The 21,088-nt window shown below is 57.6% G+C and overlaps 1 protein-coding gene across 6 annotated transcripts in view; it reads left to right on the top strand.

Annotated features, from left to right (window-relative positions):
• The window catches only part of TNRC18 (trinucleotide repeat containing 18), an 87,749-nt gene that overhangs the window by 9,648 nt on the left and 57,013 nt on the right, over nt 1-21,088 (top strand). For 4 of the 6 annotated variants that reach the window (XM_078440015.2, XM_078440011.2, XM_078440012.2 and 1 more), the window contains exons 2-4: nt 13,619-13,774; nt 15,869-15,994; nt 16,456-18,177. In XM_078440015.2, the coding sequence (XP_078296141.2) occupies nt 13,654-13,774; nt 15,869-15,994; nt 16,456-18,177 (1,969 nt within the window). In that variant the 5' untranslated portion in view covers nt 13,619-13,653. Of the gene's footprint in view, nt 1-11,872; nt 12,027-13,618; nt 13,775-15,868; nt 15,995-16,455; nt 18,178-21,088 lie in introns of those variants that run through there. The other 2 variants (XM_078440013.2, XM_078440014.2) reach the window with 2 other exon arrangements.

The raw sequence follows: 21,088 nt of genomic DNA, 5'->3' as shown, positions 1-21,088 counted from the left end.
GCTACTTCTTAGTGTGAGACCATGGGCAAGTTTCTCTACTTTTCTCTGTGCCTTGAAAATGTTTGTCATCTGTAAAACAGGGGAAAATAATAGCGACTGCTTCATGAGATTATTGTGAGGATTAAATAGTTAATACATGTAAAACACTTAGGACAGTATTTGGAATATAATAAGCTCTAGTAGTATTTATTATTGTTGTTATATCACGCCCCATCATGTTTCTTTCCTCTATCCTCCCCATATATGTGAAATAAAGTCTTGTTTACACCAGGTTTATTATTTTGTGTTTGGCTTTGTAAATATTGCCTACATTTGAGCCAAGCAGTATAATGAAATTCACTTCTTTATTTCCTGGAGTTATTCATTGCCTTTTTTTCCCCCCTTTAATTTGCTGGGATTTCTTACAATCTCTTGTCTTCCAGTCTCTTGGAATACTGTTTATTTGGTCCTATCTACTGGATTAGCTGCCTCTTTTCTTGCATATTTCTTTCCTAGAGTTTTCCATCTTTCCGGTCTAGTCTGGTTTGCCTGGTGCTTGGCCCTGTTTTAGAGCCATAATCCTTCAAACTCCCTTTATCTCTCTGCTGTGTTGGATTTCCTGTTTCCTCACTCCCTTGCTTTCCTTTTTTTTTGTGCTTTACTTCCTTGTTTTGGTAGAGCACATCCTGCTGCAGTTTTCTGTGAAAGAGTCCGTGGAAGGCAAGTTTTTTTGAGGCCTAGTGTGCCTGAAAATGCCTCTGTTCTACTGTCATACTTGACAGGCATTTTGGAAATAATTTCCCCCTGGTGTTTGAAGGAATTGTAACATCACCTTCCAAATTCCAGTGTTACTTTTGAGTAGTGTGATGCTCCTTTGCTTGATCTTCATGTGTGAACCTTTTTTTTTTCTTTTATCCTTTTCCAAATGCTTAACATTTTTTAGAACTACCTCAAGAGCATTGGCTCTAAAATTCATGCACAAACGTGCTTCACCACTCTCTAGCCATGTGGTCTTGGACATGCTTCAGTTTTCTTTTTTGTGAATTGAATAATAGTGCCTACCTTTTACCATTTCTATGAAGACTAAATGAGCTTATGTACATAAATGCCCAGGACATTGTTTGGCACAAAGTAAGCCTCATGGATATTAATACTGTTACTATTCTTTTCATCACTTGTGGTCTGAAATTTCATATCGATGTGTCTTCCTGTGGATTCTTTTGCATTTCCTGTGTTGGGTGCTCCATAGGCCATAGTAATCTGGAAACTGAGGTCCTTCAGGCTGAATTATTATTATTTTTTTGAATTAATATTAATTTTATTAGTATTTTGTAATCCCCTTCCCTCTAGTACGCCTATTCATTAGATATTGGATCTCCTAGACTGATCATCTACTTTTTTTTTTTTTTTTAAGGCATATACCCTATTTTTTTTTTTTTAACATTTATTTATTTTTGAGACAGAGAGAGACAGAGCATGAACAGGGGAGGGGCAGAGAGAGAGGGAGACACAGAATCGGAAACAGGCTCCAGGCTCTGAGCTGTCAGCACAGAGCCCCACGCAGGGCTTGAACTCATGGACCGTGAGATCATGACCTGAGCCGAAGTCGGCCGCTTAACCGACTGAGCCACCCAGGTGCCCCACATCTACTTTTTTTTATACTTTACTTTTTGTTTTCCATCTCTCTTTATTCAGCTTTCTAGGACATGTTCTTAACTGTCTTCTAACCTTTCAATGTAATGTTTTTAATTTCTAGGAGCTCTTATGATTGGATATTCTTCCTTTTTTTTTATTTTTAGGTTTATTTATTTATTTTGAGAGAGAGAGAGAGAGAGTGAGCATGTGTGCGTGCATGAGCAGGGGAGGGGCAGAGAGGGAGAGAAGAGAATCCCAAGCAGGCTCTGTGCTGTCTGCACAGAGCCTGATGGGGAGCTCAAACTCACAAACCCGTGATATCATGACCAAAATCAAAGAGTCGGACACGTAAGTGACTGAGCCACCCTGTTCTTGTTTCATGGATACATTAATTCTCATCACTTGGAGAATGTGTGGGTGTGTATGTGTGTGTGTGTGTGTGTGTGTGTGTATATATATGTGTATATATACATATATATATATATATATATATATATGTGTTGTTTTTTTTTTTTCTCACTTGTCTTTCACATTGGAGACTTCCATGGGTGTCTGCTGGTTGATTCTCTGGTGTCTCTTCATATTTAAGATGGGAGGCACAACAAAGCTAGGGGGACCCGTTGACCCTTGTGGAACTCCCCCGAATGTCTCTATAGATCTTTCCCTTTGAGTTTGCCAGACTCCCAGGCAGGAGTTCCAGTCTCCTGCCCACAGGGGAGCTAAAGCCTGGCTGTTCCCCTTCCAACAGCTGCAACAGTGGAAGAGGGTTTCTGCTGAGATCCATTTTTCATTTTGGTCCCCACCCCAGCCCTGAGGATGTAGCCAAAGACCCTCAGTGGCTCCATCGGCCCCCTAGTAAGTAAACAGAGGGCTTGTGGGGGGCTCTCCATTCTTTCTCTGCGCCTCTCTGCACCGTGGCCTTTGCAGGTACTGGGTCCAAGTTCTGCCCCTCTCGGGAATTGCTTGTTTCTCGGTAACCTCCGAGGTTCAGTTGCAATTCTCCCAGCTCCCCACCCTGCCTCTTTGGTCCCTGCTTCCTGCTTCCAGAATGTTGTGAGTGTTGTTTCCTTTCCATTCCTGTATTTTGTTGTTTCTCTCCCTGTTAAGCTGCATTGCTGTTGTCGTCGTGGGGTTCTGGCGTTTGGGAAAGGATTTGGCAGGACAGATTCTATGCACCACTCCTGGGATCCAGCCCACTCTCCTTCCCCTGGCCCCTGTGCCTGGGAGGGGAGGCCTGGTTCCTGGGTCCCTGCCTGTCCCACTCACGGGCTTTCTAGCTTTCGGCCCAGGGGTTCTAGAAGGCCCTCCTCCCTCCCTCTCTACTTCCTCCTCTAGACCTAGACCTAGGTTAGGGAGGAAAGAAAATCCACGGGCAAGTCCTCTAATTGCTTTAGAATTGAGAACGTCTGGAGCCCTGGGGCAAGGCTGGAGTGGATGCATTTGCATGTCTTTGGCAGGGTTGAGGCCTTGACCCTCCGGGCTGCTGCGGGATTCCCTTTATTTGGACTTGAGCACCTACTTTGTGGGCTGGGCACCTGGTTGGGGCCAGGCAAAGTCCCAGCCCACAGGGGTCCCATATTCAGGGCTGGGAGTAGGACGGGGGTTAAAGCCCCATTGTCCTTCTGTGGTGGGGGTGGGGTTAGCTAAAAGATGTGCTTTGGGATCTGACCCCCTGGGGGGAGCCAGGGTTGCCTCCCAGCGGGAGGGGAGAGGCCTGGTAGCAAGCACTAGGCTGAGTGACGGAGCTGGAGGAACAAACCCATCGGCCGTAGCTGGAGAGGCGGGATGGGGAGGGGGGGCTGGGGCCGCCCAGCGGGTCTCCTTCCCTCCTGGCAGGGCAGGGCCGGGCAGGGCAGGGCAGCAGCTGGTCGATCTGGCCTGGTGGCTCCTCTCTGCCTGCCTTGGAGGAACCCCTGCAGCTCAAGACTCACCGCTGTCTCTGCTGCACTGATGGGAGCTTGGGGACAGTGGCAGTGGCCACAGGTCGCGTGGCCCAGCCAGAGCACCAAGAATGTGCAAAGCACCAAGAATGCCCCCCCCCGCCCCCCAACCCAGCTTGGAGCTCTGTCCCTCAGCCTTGCTTATCTGTCGTGTGGGACTTGCCTCTAGCATAGGGGAGTGCTGTGGTCACGGCTTCGTTCCTTTCCTGCTGCCTTCACTTTACTTTAGAGGAAAGTAAGGCCCAGAGAGGTGGTGTTACCTCCCCAAGGCCACACAGCTGGGAAGTGAGGGCCTCTAGAAGCAAGGCCTGAGCTACCTGCCAGAAAGCCAGGGGCAGGGGAGAGCTTGGTCATTGGTAGGAATTTCTCCTTCTCTTTCCTTTTTTCCTCTCTTGGCTCATTTTAATTTATTCACTTGCTTCAGTTTTTGCAAACTTTGTCAAGGTGAGAGTTTGTAAAAATTACTCATAAAGATTACTTAAAATGTAATACTTATCATGTTAGTGTTCAGATTGGCCTCTCTCCGCCCCACTGACCTTACTTTTCCTAGAGATTTTTTTTTTTTTTTGAGAGAGAGAGAGAGAGAGAAGCGAACACACACTCACACACACACACACACGTACACACACACACAAGCAGGAGAAGGGCAGAGGAAGAGCAGAGAGAGAATCCCAAGCAGGCTCCACACTCAGCACAGAGCCTGATACGGGCCTTGGTCCCACAACTATGAGAACATGACCTGAGCCGAAATCAAGAGTTGGACACTTCACCCACTGAGCCACCCACGTGCCCCATATGGATATTTTTTATTGGGGTTTAAGATGCACGGAGAAATGGGCATAGATCATAGACGTACAGTTCTATTATTTTTTTCACAAACTGAACCCACTGCGTAACCGTCCCCCTGCTCTCTTCCCCCTCCCAAGAGGAGACCTTCTCAAACCGCCCGAGATTTGAGTCGCTTGAGTCGCCTGTCTGCGCAGGTAGTACAAGGAAGCCTTTTGGGTGAGGTGGTGAGCTTCACCACGGCCCGGGCAGGGTGGTGGTAGTTTCTCCTCGCTGGAGATGTTCGTGGTGCGGCCACGTCACGATTTGTTTATCCGGCTGTTGATGTACATTTGGGTCGTTTTCCGATTTTGACTACTATCGTGGTTAGACTCTGCGCGCGGAAGGCAGAGAAATGCCGACTTGCTGTGCGCGTTTCCGCACCTTGCCCTCGGATGTATACCTGCGAGGGCACGGCTGGGTCACAAAGGTTGGCAGACTGTGCCCAACCGGTCTCGAGAGTGCTTGTACCAATTTACGCTTCCTCCAGCCGCGTATTAATATTTAATCCTGTCCATCTGTCCTTGTGGTGACATCAGCCCCTCTGGTGGGCCCGTATGTGGTGGTTTAAATTCACCTTCCCTCCCTGGTTTTAGAGACTGAGTACCGGGGTGCCTGGCTGGCTCAGACGGAGGAGTGTGCACCTCTTCATCTCAGGGTTGTGAGTTCGAGCCCCACGTTGGGTGTAGAGAATACTTTAAAAAAAAAAAAAAAGCTTAAAAAAAAAGAAAAGAGAATGAGTGCCTTGTTAATCAGTTTACTGGCCATTTGGATATCTTATCTGTGACCCTCCGGGTGCCCATTTCTACCTTCTCTTGTCTGACTTTCTCTCATTGAATTGCAGGAGTTCTTTATATATTCCGGATACAGACCCTTCCCTGGTGACGTAGGGCACAGATCTTTTTCCATGCGGTAGCTTCCCTTTTCTCCCTCCTAATGGTGTCCTGGGATGAATGGACGTTTCTCATTTGAACGTAATCTCCAGTACATCATTCTTATCTCTTTGGTTTGTGCCGTTTATAAAATGGGCTTTGAGAAACCTTTGTTTGCCCTCGGGCTGTGAAGGTATTTTTTCGGCATGTTCTTCTAGAAGCTTTCCTGTTTTGCCTTTCACGTGTAGATCCACAGTCCAGCTGGAATTGATTTTTATGTGCAGTGTGGACCCAGGGGGTCAGGACTCCGGGCTTTTCCCGCGTGGCTCTCCAAAGCTGATGGGCAGTGTTTCCTGAGATCTTTTCTCTGCTGCGTGTGCTGGGCCGTCTGAGGACTGACCTGTCCCAGGTCCGTGCCTGTGCCCACGTGCCGGTGCTGTCCCAGCTTCGGCACCGTGGGCACACGCGCTTGGGGATTTGCTAGCAAAGAGCTCCCGCGTCGTTCTTCGTCTTCACGGTTGCCTTGGCGCGTTCTCGACCCTTTGTGTTTCGGTGTAACTGTTTTTTCTTTATAATCTGGTGAAGTGCATGCAAATTTACCGTTTTAACTGCTTTTAGGAGTCCGGTTCTGTGACATTCACACCGCTCTGTAGCCATCGCCGCCCTCCGTCCCCAGAACATTTCCACCATCCCAAATCGGAACCTTGTCCCCATTAAACAACAATTCCCTGTTCCCTGCCCCTCCCCCCGCAGCCCCTGCCACCCACCCTTCCACTTTCTGTCTCTATGAACTTGGCTCCTCCAGGGACCTTCCTAAAAGAGGGATCCTACTTTGATCTCTGCATTTGTCTTTCTGTGTCTGGGCTGATCTCCCTGAACATAATGTCCTCAAGATTCATCCATGTTGGAGCACATGTCAGAGTTTCCTTTTTTTTTTTTTTTTTTAAATAAACTATTTATTTGTTTGTTTATTTTGAGAGAGAGAGAGAGAGAGAGAGAGAGAGAACACGAGCAGGGGAGGGGCAGAGAGAGAGAGGGAGAGAGAGAATCCCAAGCAGGCTCCACACTGCCAACACAGAGCCCGATGCCAGGCTTGAACTCATGAACCGTGAGATCGTGCCCCGAGCCGAAATCCAAGAGTCGGACGCTTAACTGGCTGAGCCACCACCCAGGGGCCCCTCCTTTCCTTTTAAGGCTGAATCATGTTCCATTTTATGGATGGACCGAGTTCTGGGCTCCTACCTTTGGCTGGTGGGAATAATTGCAAATGATGCCACTGTGAATACGGGTGTGCAGATACCTCCTCGGGAGTCTGCTTCCTGTTTGGGGGTAACGTTTAGAGACTGAACACGCACACACAGCTGCCAGGATTCGGATTGGGATTGCATTGAATCTCTGGCTCAGTCTGACCAAAGTGAGCATCCTAGGAGGTACATCTGGTGATTTCCTTGGGAGGGACCCCCAAAGTGGGTCTGCATGCCTTTTCCAGGCCTTGAAGGGTTCTGGTGATTTGCTTTCTGAAAGCTGGGGATGGGCTGGCTCTCTACTCACCCTCCCTGGGTGGCTTCCCACCCCGCCTCCGCCCTCCCCGCAGCCAAACCCCAAATGTGCTGGTTGGAAAGACGAAAATGGCGTCATCCCCTTTTGATACTTTGTAAATCCTAACGAGAAATCTCTTACTGGATTCAGCCATTTGCTGTTGTCGGTGATTTGCTTGGGATTCTTACTGAATGATCAGACTCTTTTTTATACGGCAAGGGCATTAACCCGCTCTCTGGCTTAGCTATTACAGAGGTCTGTGCGTCTCGGGATCAGTGGGAGTGAAGGTCATTTTATCTGGAGGGTCCTCACCCTATTTTCAGCTGCTGTCATAGAAACGCCTGAGTCACATGTCGGTGCTCTGGGCTGGAATGAGCTCTTTTCTGGGTGATAACCCTGATTTGATCATGCTGATGAGATGCTCTGATAGCCTTTGGTGACACTTTAAGGGATACAGCTCCTTTCTGAGGCCGGAACGTTTTAAATAGAAAGGGACGATAGATTTGTTCTGTTTTGGTTAGGGGGAGGCTTTGCTGGGAGTGAAACCAGGCAAATAGGGTCTAGCGTCTGGGTGGTGTGGCGGAGTGGAAAAGTGTAGAATTTGGAGTCAGAGCCTCAATTTCCTCATCTGCAGAAGAGTTAAGAATCCTCCCCTCCCAGGGTTGAGGGGGGTGGGGGGACAGAATGAAGCAAAGCCTCTTGAACACCGAATGCTGGCTGTGAAACAGGGTCTCAGGAAAGGCTCTGGCTGATCATAACCTCGCCCATCCCTCTCCTCCATAATTGAGCTCCTTCTGTGTGCAGCGTAGGGGGCACTTGGGGTGGAACAAACCCACACTGTAACGTAAGGGTCTGCGGACCCTAGCCAAATTAGGTGTACCTCCGGTTTTTTGTAAATAAAGTTTTATTGGCACAGAGCCCAACAGTTTCTGTGTTGTCTGTGGCTGCTTTCCCTGCAGCAGGCAAGATAGGCCCTCAGTGCCTAAATGATTTATTATCTGGCCCTTTCAAGAAAAAGCTTGCCGACTCCTGTTCCAGTGGGTGGAGAGGGACAATAAACAAGGAGCTACAATAAAGAAGGAACTAATGTGTGCTTGGTATGATAAATGGTGATAAGCGCTATGGAGAAAAATAGTGCAGGAAAGGGTGTAGGGTGGGGTGGGTCGCAGTCCAAAATAGCGTGGTTAGCAAAATAAATAAAATAGCATGGTTAGGGAAGGCCGTATTCATCAAGCGTCACTTGGGATATCAGAGAAGGGAGCGAGGTCTATACAGATGGGAGTTTCCAGACCATTTGGCGTATCTGGAGGGAGGAAGGGATTCCAGGCTGAGGTGCAAAGGCCCTGGGGTGCAGCCTGTGAGGCTGTGCTGTTCCATGTTCCAGCCCAGCCCGTTTGGAGTGGTAAAATCCTTCATCGTTTACCAAACCTTTGTACCCACTGTGATCTCGCCAAGTACCCCTCCCTGCTCCCACCAGAGCGGACTAGGAGGGTCCCCAGTGACTTCCATCTGTTACAGAGGCAGGATTCCCCTGGCCAGCTGAGGTGGCCTGTTACTCTGGCCGGGGGACGGGGGGTGTCTGGCAGCAGATGGGCATAGCATAGCACATTACAGAGTGTATCTGGATGGGCTCAGTCCCCAACTCCTGACACACGCTAGGCCTACATAAGCATTGAGGGAGGGAGGGAAGGAAGAAAGGAGGGAGGGATGGATGGATGGACAGACGGAAGGACGGACCTTGTCTGGATTCAGGTGCTGCCTTCTGGTGACCTCGGCCAGCCTCAGAGTAGGCAACCCTCGGAAGCGCTTCCTGTGCTCCAGGTGTGGGTGAGGGGGGTGGTGACGGCTGAAAACAGGCTGGCCGGTGTCCCCAAATCCATAGCTCACTGTCGCGATCCTGGGGTGCTTGTCCATGGCTGGCAGTGTGTGCAGTGGGAGGGGCTGGGATGGTGGTGGTCCCAGCTTGGGGAAGGCCTGTTAACTCTGTGTGAGGGGGCACAGAGGCGGGAGCTAAGGCCGACCTTACCCAGCTCTCTGCTGCTTGTGCTCCTGGAGGGACCCTGAATCTTTCCCCCGGAGAGCTGGGCCTCAGTGCCTCCTTCCTCGGCCCCCCCGGGGGCATCCTTGCCCTCTCCCTGGGCACCGAGGACCAGAGAAGGAGAAGACCACTTTCCAAGCACCTCCTAGGGTGGCGGTGGGGGAGGGGGCTGGGGGAGGGACCTCCTTCACTTTCCCTCGCTTTCCCTCTCTCAGGGCCCAGGACTGGACTAGAGGCAGGGGTCCGCCATGGTGGGCTTCCCAAGCTGAGGGCTTGGTGTGACAGTGCGTCTATAGCAGTGTCCCAGCAACTTGGTCCCCCCAGGCAAGCTCTGAGCCTCAGTTTCTTTGTAAAATGAGGAGAACCAAGTTCCTGCGCTCCCAGGCCTGTGGGAGGGTGAGTCAGGATGGGGAGCTGCCAGCCCAGGGACCGCCTGCCTTGCGCCGGGCATCAGGGCGCTCTGGGCAGAGAGGCTGGTCTACCAGCCAGCAGAGAGGAGAGCTTATCATTTGTTGTTGTTGTCTTCCAGTTCAAGGTGAAATTCATACAATGAATTTCAAATTAACCGTTCGGAAGTATGGGATTCAGTAGTATTTAGTGCCTTCGTAGGGGGCCATCACTAGCACTCTGGTTGCAAAATTAAAGTTATAAGGAAGGACAGAGGGAATTTGGGTAGAGGAAGTGGTCCCTTCCACACCCCGACTTTGAGCAGGTGCCCTGCTTCTCCGAGCCCCAGGGTTTGTACCGAAAAATCATGAGAATGACAGTCAAAATGGCAGCTGACCTCCCGTGGCACTTCACGAAAGCATCTTACACGTTATGTTTTACCGTGTGACCACTTCACACAGCCTGGCGACACCGAGAAACTTGCCCAGAGTCACAGAGCAAGTGGGCCTTGGAGCCAGGGTCTTGTCTCTTTGTCGTCCCTGGGGACCCTTCTGTTACCTCCCTTCCTGGGGTGGAGGACGGGCTTGTCAGAGGTCTCGTCCCTGGCCCCAGTCTAGTTTCCAGCAAGGAGAGGCCCTCGCAGACTGAAGCTAAATTAAGTATAAATTAATTTAAAATTAAAACATGGTAAAAAAAATTTTTTTTTAATGTTCTTATTTATTTTTGAGACAGAGAGACCGAGCACGAGCGGGGGAGGGGCAGAGAGAGAGGGAGACACAGAATCGGAAGCAGGCTCCAGGCTCCGAGCGGTCAGCGCAGAGCCCGACGCGGGGCTCGAACTCACAGACCGCGAGATCATGACCTGAGCTGAAATCAAGAGTTGCACGCTGAACTAAGCCACCCAGGTGCCCCTAGACTCATGAAAATTTCAGAAAATTAAAGATGTGTTAACTCACCAGCCACATTTACGTGCTCAGAAGCCACAAGTGGCTGCTGTAGGTAGCCTCAGCACAGATACAGAGCATGTGTCCAACGCTGTTGGTTACGGGCCGTAAGTGTCATTTATTCACCTGGCCTGCTCGGAACGGCAAGCGGGGCAGCGGGAACACTCTCCTATGGGTGACTGCCCCGCAGGGCTGCAGAGCCGATTGCTGGGCTCTGGGGTCAGCCCCAGCTCCGCGCCCTGCCCAGCGCCCTGTGACTTGCGATCGTTGCTTGTCCTCATGCCGGCGAGAAGAGTCCACAAATGACCACGTGTGAACCTGAAGTGGTTTCAGCATGAGTGGTGCCAGGTGGCCCAGCCTGTTTGTTTAGCGTTCGCCGTTATTATTCTGGATGACGGTAATTTGTTGTGGTTACACGTGTGTTTTAGGTCATTGGTGTTGGCTTCCAAGGCGGCCAGTGAGCAGGCGGCACCTCTTGCCACCAGGGGGCGGCCTGGGACCAGGGTGGGGGCCGGGCCTCGAGCTCAGCCTGCGGTGGGTGGCAGGGAGAGCCCCTCCCACCTCGGGCCCTGCGGGACGATGTCCAGCAAAGTCTAGGGAGAGACCATTGGGCTCTGGCCTGACTGTCGCTGTCCCCCGGTGCCCTGAGACCCACATCGGGGAGCTAGGAAGCCATCACCGGGTCCCCAGGGGCGGGTGTGAGGAGCAGGGGTGTGTACCTAGACTTTGAGAGGAGCACCAGGGATGTTGGGGCATGGGCCGGGGCCTCGGACGGCAGCCTGGAGGCTCTGGCGGTGTGGGGTGGGGGTCAGCTGCCTGTCCTCCACGCCAGGGAGACCGGGCAGGATGGCCTGGCATGGTGCCTGGTGGGTGTCCTCAGGGGTCAGGGGCCGCCCCTCCCCCTAGTATCTGCGCTGCCGAAGGGAGCACTACCCTGTCTCCTAATCCTGACGCGTGTCTATCTGCCTTTGCCATCGGAGGATTAGAAATGGCGCTCGTGTAGCCAGTCCACGAGTTGACGCCTGCTGTATGCCTGGTCCCGGGTGGCAGGAAGTGAGGCTGGCGGTTCTCGCCTGCAGGGAGGGGACCTGCTTGCGGGGAGGGATCCGCATTACCAAGTGTCTTTGGCAGGGGCTTGGAGGGGCTTCGGTGAGGCGCCGGGAAGGCCCCACCTAAGGGGGAAACGGGCCGGGTCTGGGGGGGTCGACAAGGACACCTGGGGGCGGAACGGAGGCAGCCACCGGCATTCGGAAGTGTGTTTGGTTTGCATCCGAGATCCATCGCTCGGCGGCTTCGGGAGGATAGTTCGGGGAGAGCACGGCGAGGGAGGGGGGGTGGGGCAGGGTATATGTGCAAATGAACGCCACTGTCGTGCGTAACCGTCCTTGTGACTGGCGGTGGGGTGGCGACGGTGTGCCCGTTCCACAGCGTCGCACAGCTCTGGTCTGGGAGGGGCACACGTTGGCCCGCGTGGTCTTGCCAGGGCACCAGAATTCCCGCCGGGCCCGGGGAAGGGAGTTTGGGCGCCGTTGAGCCCCTGTGGCGGGCGGGAGCCGTTGGTGGCATCCGGGCACCAACGCCCCACCGGGCCTTGGGTGCTGCTGGGCGGGTTTCACAAGCCTGGGCAGGGGCAGGCCCGGGCCACCGGGCTTCCGCGAGGCCCGAGGCAGGAAGAGCTGGTGGCTGATGTAAGCCCTTGCGCAAACCTCTGGCTGCTGGCTTCCGGAGCCTTCTACCCGCCTGCCTGCCAAGGAGGAAGCCTGGGGCCTGGCGGGGCCCAGAGGCCCTGCTGCCCGGGCTCGGGCCACATGGGTGTCCTGACCGGCCGCCATGGCCCTGGGTCCCGAAGGCTTGGCGCTGGAGTCCGGTGAGGGGGCTGGGTGAGGCCGGGCTGGAGGACGGGGACTCCGCAGACACGGGGTCCGGTGATGGCACATGTGGCCAGAAGGTGTCCTCCTGCTGTTTCCCTGCATGTACCCCCAAAGGGACCGGGTGGACTTGGTGGCATCCTGTGCCCCCGGGAGGTAGTAAGCGAGCGCCTGTCGTGTACAGACTGCATACGGCACTGCTGGGGACCCTGAGGTGGGACGGGGCTCTGGGAGCCCCCCCCCCCCCCCCGTGGGCTGGGGCCGCCGATGGTGTCTCGTCTGGGTCATTGCAGACAGTGCCCGCCTCACAGGGATGTGGGGAGGTTACCCGAGGGGGCACACGGGCAGCCCTTAGCTCGGGCTGGCCAGAGCTGGCTCCTGCTGGCTGCTCGGACATCCCCGCCATGCTCGGTTCTGTGTGCAGGCCTCCGCCCCTCCTCCTGGGGGCGTTGGGGGGAGGATTCAGTCCCCAGACTGGTGCTCGTCAGTGACTGGGCGAGGCTGCCGTTTGTTGTTACTATTCTCCTGCGGCGCGTGCTTTCCTCTTCACTGTGGTTCTTAAGGGAGGCGTTAGTATTCCCATTTTGCTGATGAGCGACCTGAGGCCAGGGAAGGGCAGCCCCCCCGCCCAAGTCTCCCAGGCCTCCCCCTGGCCTGTGACCCGGAGGCCCGCCGGGATCTTCCCCTGGAGGGTGGGGTGTATGGATCCTGAGGGCCAGCGCCCCTGGCCGGCGGCAGCGAGGGGGCATCCCTTCTGGGGTGGGCCTGGCCAGGTGAGGCGTGGCTGGGGTAGGCGACGTCCAGCCAGGGCCCGGCACGCCGCTCTACCGAGTAGCAGTTGGCCACCACACCCCCATCCGAGGCACCTTGGGTGGGATGCTCTGCTCTCTGGAAGGATGGCCCATTGCTCTCGGTCTTTCGCTGCTTCCTCTCGCGAATCCGCTGTAGTTGTGGGGTGCTTGCGGGGTGTGTATTCCGGGTCACGGCTCCCTGGCTGTGCGACCGGGCACTGCCCACCTCCGAACAGCAGCTTCCTGGTGCCTCAAATGGGCACGTGGTTCTTCCGGCACCGGGCTGGCCGATGCTGGCCGAGAACGCCTCAGGTCTGACCAGGGCCGCCTTGGGGTCGCTCTCCGACTCGTGGGGTCCCCCCTGATCCAGGAGCTCAACGTGAGCAGGGGTTTAGGCCACGGGCCCCCCCACCCCCTACCCCCTCGCTCTGTGGCCTCGGGAGGTCCCTGTCCCCCGCCGCACCTCAGCTCTCATCTGCAGGTGGGGAGACCGTCCCGCTTGGGTCTGGGGTTGGGAGAGCCCTCTTGCTAATTGCCGGGTGCCCCGGAGGTGAGGGTCTCTGGTGGCGGGCGTCCTTCTGGCTGCTCCTCTGGCAGCCTTTTCAAGTCCCGGGGGATCTGGTCGAGGTGACCAGACCCATCCTGAGCCGGAGGGTCAGGGGTGGGGCGGAAAGGCTTCTCTGGTGTCCCTGCCAGTGGTAGCTCCAAGAAGTGGGGGAGACATGGGGATTCTGGGGTGCTGGGCGGGGCAGTGGGGGCCTGGTGGGTGCCTGACAGTCCCCCCCCCCTTCTCTCTGCAGGCGAGGCCTTCTTGGGCAGCTTTGTGGCCAGCGGGATGGGGCCCTCAGCCTCGTCCCATGGGAGCCCCGTGCCCCTGCCCTCTGACCTCTCCTTCCGCTCCCCTACCCCCAGCAACCTGCCTATGGTGCAGCTGTGGGCCGCTCATGCCCATGAAGGTAAGGAGTGTGCCAGGTGGGCGGGGCTGAGGGCTGTGGGCCACTGTCCTTGGCACCTCTCCATCCTGCCCACTCCCTTCCACCTCCGGGCCTCTCTCTTGCCGTGGCTGGGGGGTGGGGGGACAAGGCCTGGTCATCCAGCTGCCCTGCTGTTCCTCAGATACTCAGTGCTTCCTCTGGTCTCTGTCACGGGGCCTTCGCACAAGCTGTTCCCACCGCTGTGGGCCCTCACCCACTGTTCATCCCTTAGGGCTCAGCTACCCGCATCCCCACCCCCCTGCCCTGGCCCACCTCTCACCTGAAGGACAGGTTTATCTGTGTGTTTATTTGTGAGACATCCGTTTTCCCGCCAGAGTGAGCTCTGAGGGCAGGGCCTAGTTCTGGTCACCGCGGTCTCCCTGGGGACCCTCGATAAGCAGTGTTGGAGCAGTGGGACCAGGGTCATCGGGTCCTCCTGTTGCAGTTCTGCAGTGAGGGCCACGGTCCCCTCTGTCGGGGAAGGGATGGGCCTGAGGGACCCTGAGCTCTTCCCCCCCTCTGGTGGATTTTGGATGCTGGGTCCTGGGAGCGTCCACTGCAGACCCGAGGGCTTTCTGGGGTCTTTCGCAGCGCACTGTCTCCCCACTTTCTCCTCGGTGCCAGGGGCTCACCAGGAGGGGGTGGTCCTGCCTCTCTAGGCCTGGGAAGGTGGGCAGTCTTTTGGGGCTGCGGTCCCACCTGAGCCTCCCTCTTCACTCAGCCAGGGTGGGGCTGGAGGGACCTGAAGAGCTAAGACTGTGCCTCTGGTGCCTGCGTGCCACCAGCCTGCTCCTCTGCCCCTCCCGACTCCCTTTTCTTCCGTGTCACAAGTGCCATGCAGTAACGCATATGCAGTAACGGTTCCAAGCACGTAGGGTGCTTATTACTATGTACATTGCGTTGCACATCTGAACTCATCTTATGCGCCCAGCAAGCTGTGAGGTAAGGACCGCCGGGTCCACTCTACAGCCGAGAAAGCAGAGGGATCCGATGCGATGTTTCAGTGCTTGAAAGAGATCACGTGTATCAGGTGCTCTTGATTTTTCTGGGGTTGTGGTTAATATCTTTAGCAGGTGGTGCCGTGGGAGAAACGTGGGCCCGGTGTGGCCAGGGACAGGGCCTGCATCTCTGGCCTCGGAGGGAACAACTGGGGGCACGTGAGACCCGAGTCTCAGGTGTCTCCGAGTGGCCTTTGGTCCCGTAGGACCCCCAGCCCAGGCAGAGCATCAGGACCCTCCCCCGGTGCTCGGCAACCTGCCTGCTCGCCAGTTGGCCTGGCTTTCTGGGCCCTGCTCAGGGGCTCTTGGGCCTCCGTTGCGTGCCCTCTTAGATGTTTCCTTTCTTTTCTCTGTGGCTACCCTCTCCTGTCTTCTCTGTCCCACAAAGCCCCCGTTCTGGGCATCCCTGGTGGGAAGACCTCACCGGAAGGATCCTCCCCAGGAGGAATTCTTTCCCGGCGGCACCTTCCTGGGAGACCTGACAGTTGGAGATGCTGGGCAGGCTTGAGTTCAGAGGTGATCGACCTGCTCTGGGTCACACAGCAGAAGGGACTCATTAAATCAGTAAACCACCCGACGTGGTCTGTGTGGGGCTGAGGTTAACTGTCCCAGTGACCTCCGTTCACAGTCGGGCTCCTCTGCTGTGTGACTTTGGGCCAGTGGTCCTCCCTGAGCCTGTTTTCTCATCTGTAAAGTGAGGATGTTAAGAGTATCCGCCTCGCAGAGTTTTGTGCTGCTGAAGTTTAAATGAGAATAACAAAGGCAAGACAGTTGGCAGCGCTTGGCCTGTGATTAGAGCCCCCATCATCATCATCATCATCATCATCATCTGCTGCTTAGTTGGAGCCATTCGGATCCTCTTCCGGTGGGGATTTGAGGGCTCAAGCGGCTGGGGGCTGGCTGGGCCTAGAGGGAGGCAAGCCTGCTCTACGGAGCTGGTCGTAGATCTCAGGGCTCCCGGAACCAGGGGCTCCCTCCACGGCTAAAAGATTTTATTTTCAAGAAAAAGAGCGGGATGGAAGGAAGTTCCTGTTGGGAGGCCATGCCTTGGGCCAATCTGACTTTTTCTCTCTTCCAGGCTTCTCCCATCTGCCCAGCGGGCTGTACCCATCCTACCTCCACCTGAACCACCTGGAGCCCCCCAGCAGCGGGAGCCCCCTCCTCAGCCAGCTGGGCCAGCCCAGCATTTTCGATACCCAGAAAGGTATCGGGGTGGGAGTGGGGAGATGGGTTGGAGGGTACCTTCTGAGGGGCTTCTCTGGGGGTCCCCACCACTACCCAGTATGCCAGGCAGCACCCCCTCTGTTTTCCAAGACCCCTGCTCCTGAGGGCCTCCCCAGCCCCCCCCCCCCCCCCCAGCCTTCTGGTGCCTTCTAGTTGTGCTGTACTCGCCTGACCCTCTCTCTGTAGGCTCGAAAGACAACCCTGGCCTCTACCCCTTTCCCAGATGAGGAAACTGAGGCCCAGAGAGGTTAGTCAGTGGCCAAGGCGAGATTATGACCTCCAGACCCTCCATTTCCGGAGCCTGCCCTCCAAGGGCTGCGCTGTGCAGGACCGTCCTTCCTAACCCTGGGGTTGCAGGGCGCCCCTGAGGGGCCCTCGGCTTCTGCGTCGGCGGGGTGAGGGGGCACTCGCTCACGCCTGCACTCTCTCTCTTCTCCGCAGACGGCTTCTACCTGCCCGCCCCAGGGGCTCCGGGCGCCCTGCACTCTCACGCGCCCTCCTCCAGGACCCCGGGCGGCCACTCCTCCAGCGCCCCGGCCAAAGGCTCTTCGCGGGAAGGTGCGGCCAAGGAGCGGGCGGGCCGCGGGGAGCCGCCCCCGCTGTTCGGCAAGAAGGACCCGAGGGCCCGCGAGGAGGCTGCGGGGCCACGCGGCGTGGTGGACCTGACCCAGGAGGCGCGGGCGGAGGGCCGCCAGGACCGCGGGCCCCCGCGCCTCGCCGAGCGCCTGTCGCCCTTCCTGGCCGAACTGGGGCCGCCGCGCGCGCCGGGCGCCGCCGCCGCCGAGTGCAAGGGCAAGAACCCACCCCCGCCGCCGGCGCTGAGCCTCTGCAACGGCGCGGGCGACGCGGGGCTCCCCGCGCTGGTGGCCAAGGAGGCGGCGCGCCAGGACGAGAGCGCGCGGCTGCGGCGCGCAGAGGCCCTGCTGCCCGGGCCCTGCCCCTGCCCGTCGCCCCTCCCGCCGCCGCCGCCGCCCAAGGGCCCGCCCCCGCCCCCCGCCGCCCCGGCCGGGGCCTTCGCCGCGCCGCAGCCGGCGCCCGCCGGCGTCTACACCATCTTCCCCGCGGCAGCCGCGGCGGCGGCGGCCGCGGCGGCGGCGCGCGAGTCGGGCCGCGAGCACCGCGTGGTGGCGCCCACCTTCGTGCCTTCCGTGGAGGCCTTCGACGAGCGCCCGGGGCCCATCCAGATCGCATCGCAGGCGCGCGACGCCCGGGCCCGGGAGCGCGAGGCGGGCAGGCCCGGCGTCCTGCAGGCGCCGCCCGGGTCTCCACGGCCGCCCCCCGACCGGCCCGAAGCGCTGCGCGAGAAGAACTCGGTCATCCGCTCGCTCAAGCGGCCGCCGCCCGCCGAAGCCCCGCCGACGCGGGCCGCGCGCGCCTCCCCGGACGCCCGGGCTTACCTCCCCGCCAAGGAGCTGCTCAAGCCCGAGGCCGAGCCGCGGGCCTGCGAGCGCGCGTCCCGCGGACCGGCCGCCGCCCCCCAGCAGGCGGCCAAGCTCTTCGGCCTGGAGCCGGCGCGGCCGCCCCCGCCCGCCGGCCCTGAGCCCAAGTGGAAGCCTTTCGAGCTGGGCAACTTCGCCACCACGCAGATGGCCGTGCTGGCCGCGCAGCATCATCACGCCAGCCGCGCCGAGGAGGAGGCGGCGGCCGCCTCCAAGAAGGCCTACCTGGACCCCGGGGGCGCGCTGCCCCGCGCGGCGGCCGCCTGCGCCCGGCCGGGCACCGACGTGCACGCCGTGGCCCACGGGCCCGGGGAGGCCTCGGCCATGCAGAGCCTCATCAAGTACAGCGGCAGCTTCGCGCGCGAGGCCGTGGCCGTGCGCCCCGGAGGCTGCGGCAAGAAGAGCCCCTTCGGAGGCCTGGGCACCATGAAACCCGAGCCTGCCCCCACCTCGACGGGCGCCCCGCGCGCCCAGGCCCGCCTGCCACACCCCGCGGGCCCTGCGGCCGGCGGAGGCCGGCAGCTGAAGCGGGACCCGGAGAGGCCCGAGAGCGCCAAGGCCTTCGGGCGCGAGGGCACTGGTGCCCAGGGGGAGGCAGAAGTGCGACACCCACCCGTGGGCATTGCGGTGGCCGTGGCCCGGCAGAAGGACAGTGGCGGCAGTGGCCGGCTGGGGCCTGGGCTAGCCGACCAGGAGCGCTCCCTGTCACTGAGCAACGTTAAAGGTGGGTCTTGTGTCCCACCTGTCACCTTCTCCCTGCCTTCCTGGTATTGTGTGACTGTGAGATCTTTGTATGATTAAAATTTTTTTAACGTTTATTAATTTTTGAGAGAGATGGAGCTAGAGTGGGGGAGGGGCAGAGAGAGGGAGACACAGAAGCTGAAGCAGGCTCTGGGTTCTGAGCTGTCAGCACAGAGCCCGACTCGGGGCTCGGACCCACGAACCGTGAGATCACGACCTGAGCCCAGGTCGGATGCTTAACCTACTGAGCCACTCAGGTGCACCTCTTTGTATAACCTTTTAATGGCTTTTGTTACTGTGTCTAGAGCACACAGCATAGCTCAGCTGACAGTTCCTCTCAGGGGCATTCTCGTTTTCCCTTCTCTGATGTGTTCGTGTTTAGAATGTTGCATTGAATATTTTTGTGCGTTGCATTTTCCTGATATTTTGAGTCATTTCCTAAGATAGGTTCCTAGGAACAGGCCAGCTGGAGGCCTTCAATCCTAAGTCCTTGAGGGGGGTGACTGCCTTGCCTCGTTCATCATCCCAGTGCTTAGTGTGGGACCTGGTGCCAGAGTAGGTGTTTGTAGAATGAATGAATGACCGAGTGCGATGGACAGAAACTGGGTCCTAGTGGTCTCGTGGGACTTTCGGTGCCTTAGTGCCTAAAAAATGCTTGCTGATTTCGGTAGGGAAGAACGGTCCGTTTCTTTCAATTATTGGTGAAGTTGAATATTTTCCCAGAACTTGGTTGATGGTGTTTTTTGTGTCCCTTGCATATCGTGCTGTTGGAATCCTTCATGGGATTGGGGAGGGTTGGTATTTGTGGCATTTTTATCAGAACTCTCGCCTTGGTCTGCCCATTGTTGAGCCAAGGACCCTTCGACAGTTGGGTACTAGGCCGCACCCCCTGCCTGGACGGTGTTAAGTGTGTTGTGGTGTGGGGTTGTTGGACTGGGGTAAGGGCCCGGGAATCTCATGTCCCACTGGCCTTGCTCTCGTGACTTCTCAGTGGTCGGCCTGGATTTTTTTTCCTGCGTCTCTGTCCCCAGTGTCCAGCCAGCTTCCCGTACGTCCCAGCTGTGAGCTTAGGCTTTGGCCACATTGTGGGCCCCTGTCTGTGGCACCCACGTGGCCCCCTTCCCTGCACCTCCCAGACTTTACCCCATAGGCCACCTGGGTGTCTTGGGTGTCTCACTCCTGGGTCCCCATCACTTCCTTTTTCTGGCCCACCCGTGCTGACTTCTGGGCTTTATCCTCCGTCCGTGGCCACTCTCCTGTCCCAGATGCCTCTAGACGGCTCAGCCCTGCTCTCCTGGATGCGCTGGATGAAGCCCGCAAGGCACGGGCCGCCCTGGGACTCCTGCCGGTCCTCGCCCCACCCGTTGGCATGCAGGCTAGCGGCCGGCCGAGGGTCTTTATCCGGCTTAGGTGACTCAGAGTGAGTGATGCTTCCTGGATGTTTGTTGAATGAGCCCGTGGTTCTTTGTGGGGCCTCCCTCGTCCCCTCTTCCCTGAGCCAGGAAGGCCCGTCCTCCAACCCGGGGAGCTGGCCCCAGGCCCTGCCTTATACTGGGATTGGAGGGGGAGTGGGCAGCAACCCTTGGCCAGGGGGTGGCTGGCTCGGTGCTGGACGGGTCCTCTTGCTGGGACAGAGGTTTGCCCCCAGGGACCCCCCTGCGAGGTCAGAGCTCTTTGGGTCCTTGCCCGAGAGGATGCTCACGTGACACGGCGCGGCACCCCTCTCGGGGGCTCCCAGTTCCCTGAGCTCGTGTCGGAGCCCAGAGTACCTGCTCATGCCCGAGGGCCCTGTGTCCATGGGGTCCTAGGAGAGCGAGAGAGAGAACGTGTGAGAGAAAACATACGTGTGTGAGAGAAGGTCTGTGAGGGAATGCACGCGCATGCGTGTGAGAGCACGTGTGTGACGCTGCGACAGAACGTGGGGAGGAGGGAGGGCCTGGCGGGTTTGGGGTGAGATGTTCGGGGATTGGTCTGGAGCAGGCTTGGTCTGGTGCCGCTGCCCGTCGAAAAGTAGGCAGCGGGTTCTTCTCCTTAAAACCGTTCCCATAGGACGGGGTGGCTTTTCCCCAGTGCTGGGCGCCCTTGTGGGAGGGCAGGAGTGGGGGGCGCCCCCGGCCGAGTGGGTGGCCGTCAGCCCGGGTCTCCCGGTCTCGTCCCATCTTCCCTGTCGTCTCAGAGTTTCAGAGTGAGCCTTCTGCCTCTCGGTGGGTTCATGTCCCGTCTGTCTGTCAGGTCCGTGACCTTGAACAAGAGGCCTGAGCCTTCTGGGCCCCAGTGTCCACATGTACCACGTGGTCGCCGGACACATAGTAGGTGCTTCACGAACAGGCCTGCCTTTTCTTGGCTTGCATTTTGCGTGTTGGGGTCTGGGAGCTTCTGACAGTGCCTGTGAGTCCTAGATCCTCCCGGAGTAACGTCCCTGTGGGCCCTCAGGGGCCCTGAGATGGACCAAGGAGGGGCGTGACCTACGCCTGTGAGTCCCAGCGATCCGTGGCCTCTGCTCGGAAGCGCGGCACAGCCGTGGGAGAACTCAGTCGTTAGGTAGAACCAGCCCAGGCTCTGGTACCCTCCCACCTTCACCCCTGGGGAGAGCGGGTGAGGAGGCAAAGTGGCTTGGCCAGGGTCCCAGGGCTCGGGCTCGAAGAGGCAGACTGAGCTTGAACCCTCGGCCCAGGCCTGTGTCTCTTCCCTCTTCGTCTCGCCTGTTGGCATCAGCTCTGTGATGGAGTCACATTAGGGGTAGACCTGGGGGGAGGGGTCGTGAGGACGCGCCCGCATCGCTCCAGGCAGAGCTGGGGTCACCTGACTGTAAGCCCCGGCCATGGCCCCAGACCCCGGAGCCGGTGGCAACCACATCTGCCGACAGGTTCACGGAGGCCAGGGCACCAGGCCTC

This window comes from Panthera onca, chromosome E3, assembly GCF_046562875.1.
Source record: "Panthera onca isolate mPanOnc1 chromosome E3, mPanOnc1 haplotype 2, whole genome shotgun sequence".
NCBI lineage: Eukaryota > Metazoa > Chordata > Mammalia > Carnivora > Felidae > Panthera > Panthera onca.
Note: the sequence above shows the minus strand (reverse complement) of the source record. Positions and strands in the feature narration are given on the sequence as shown.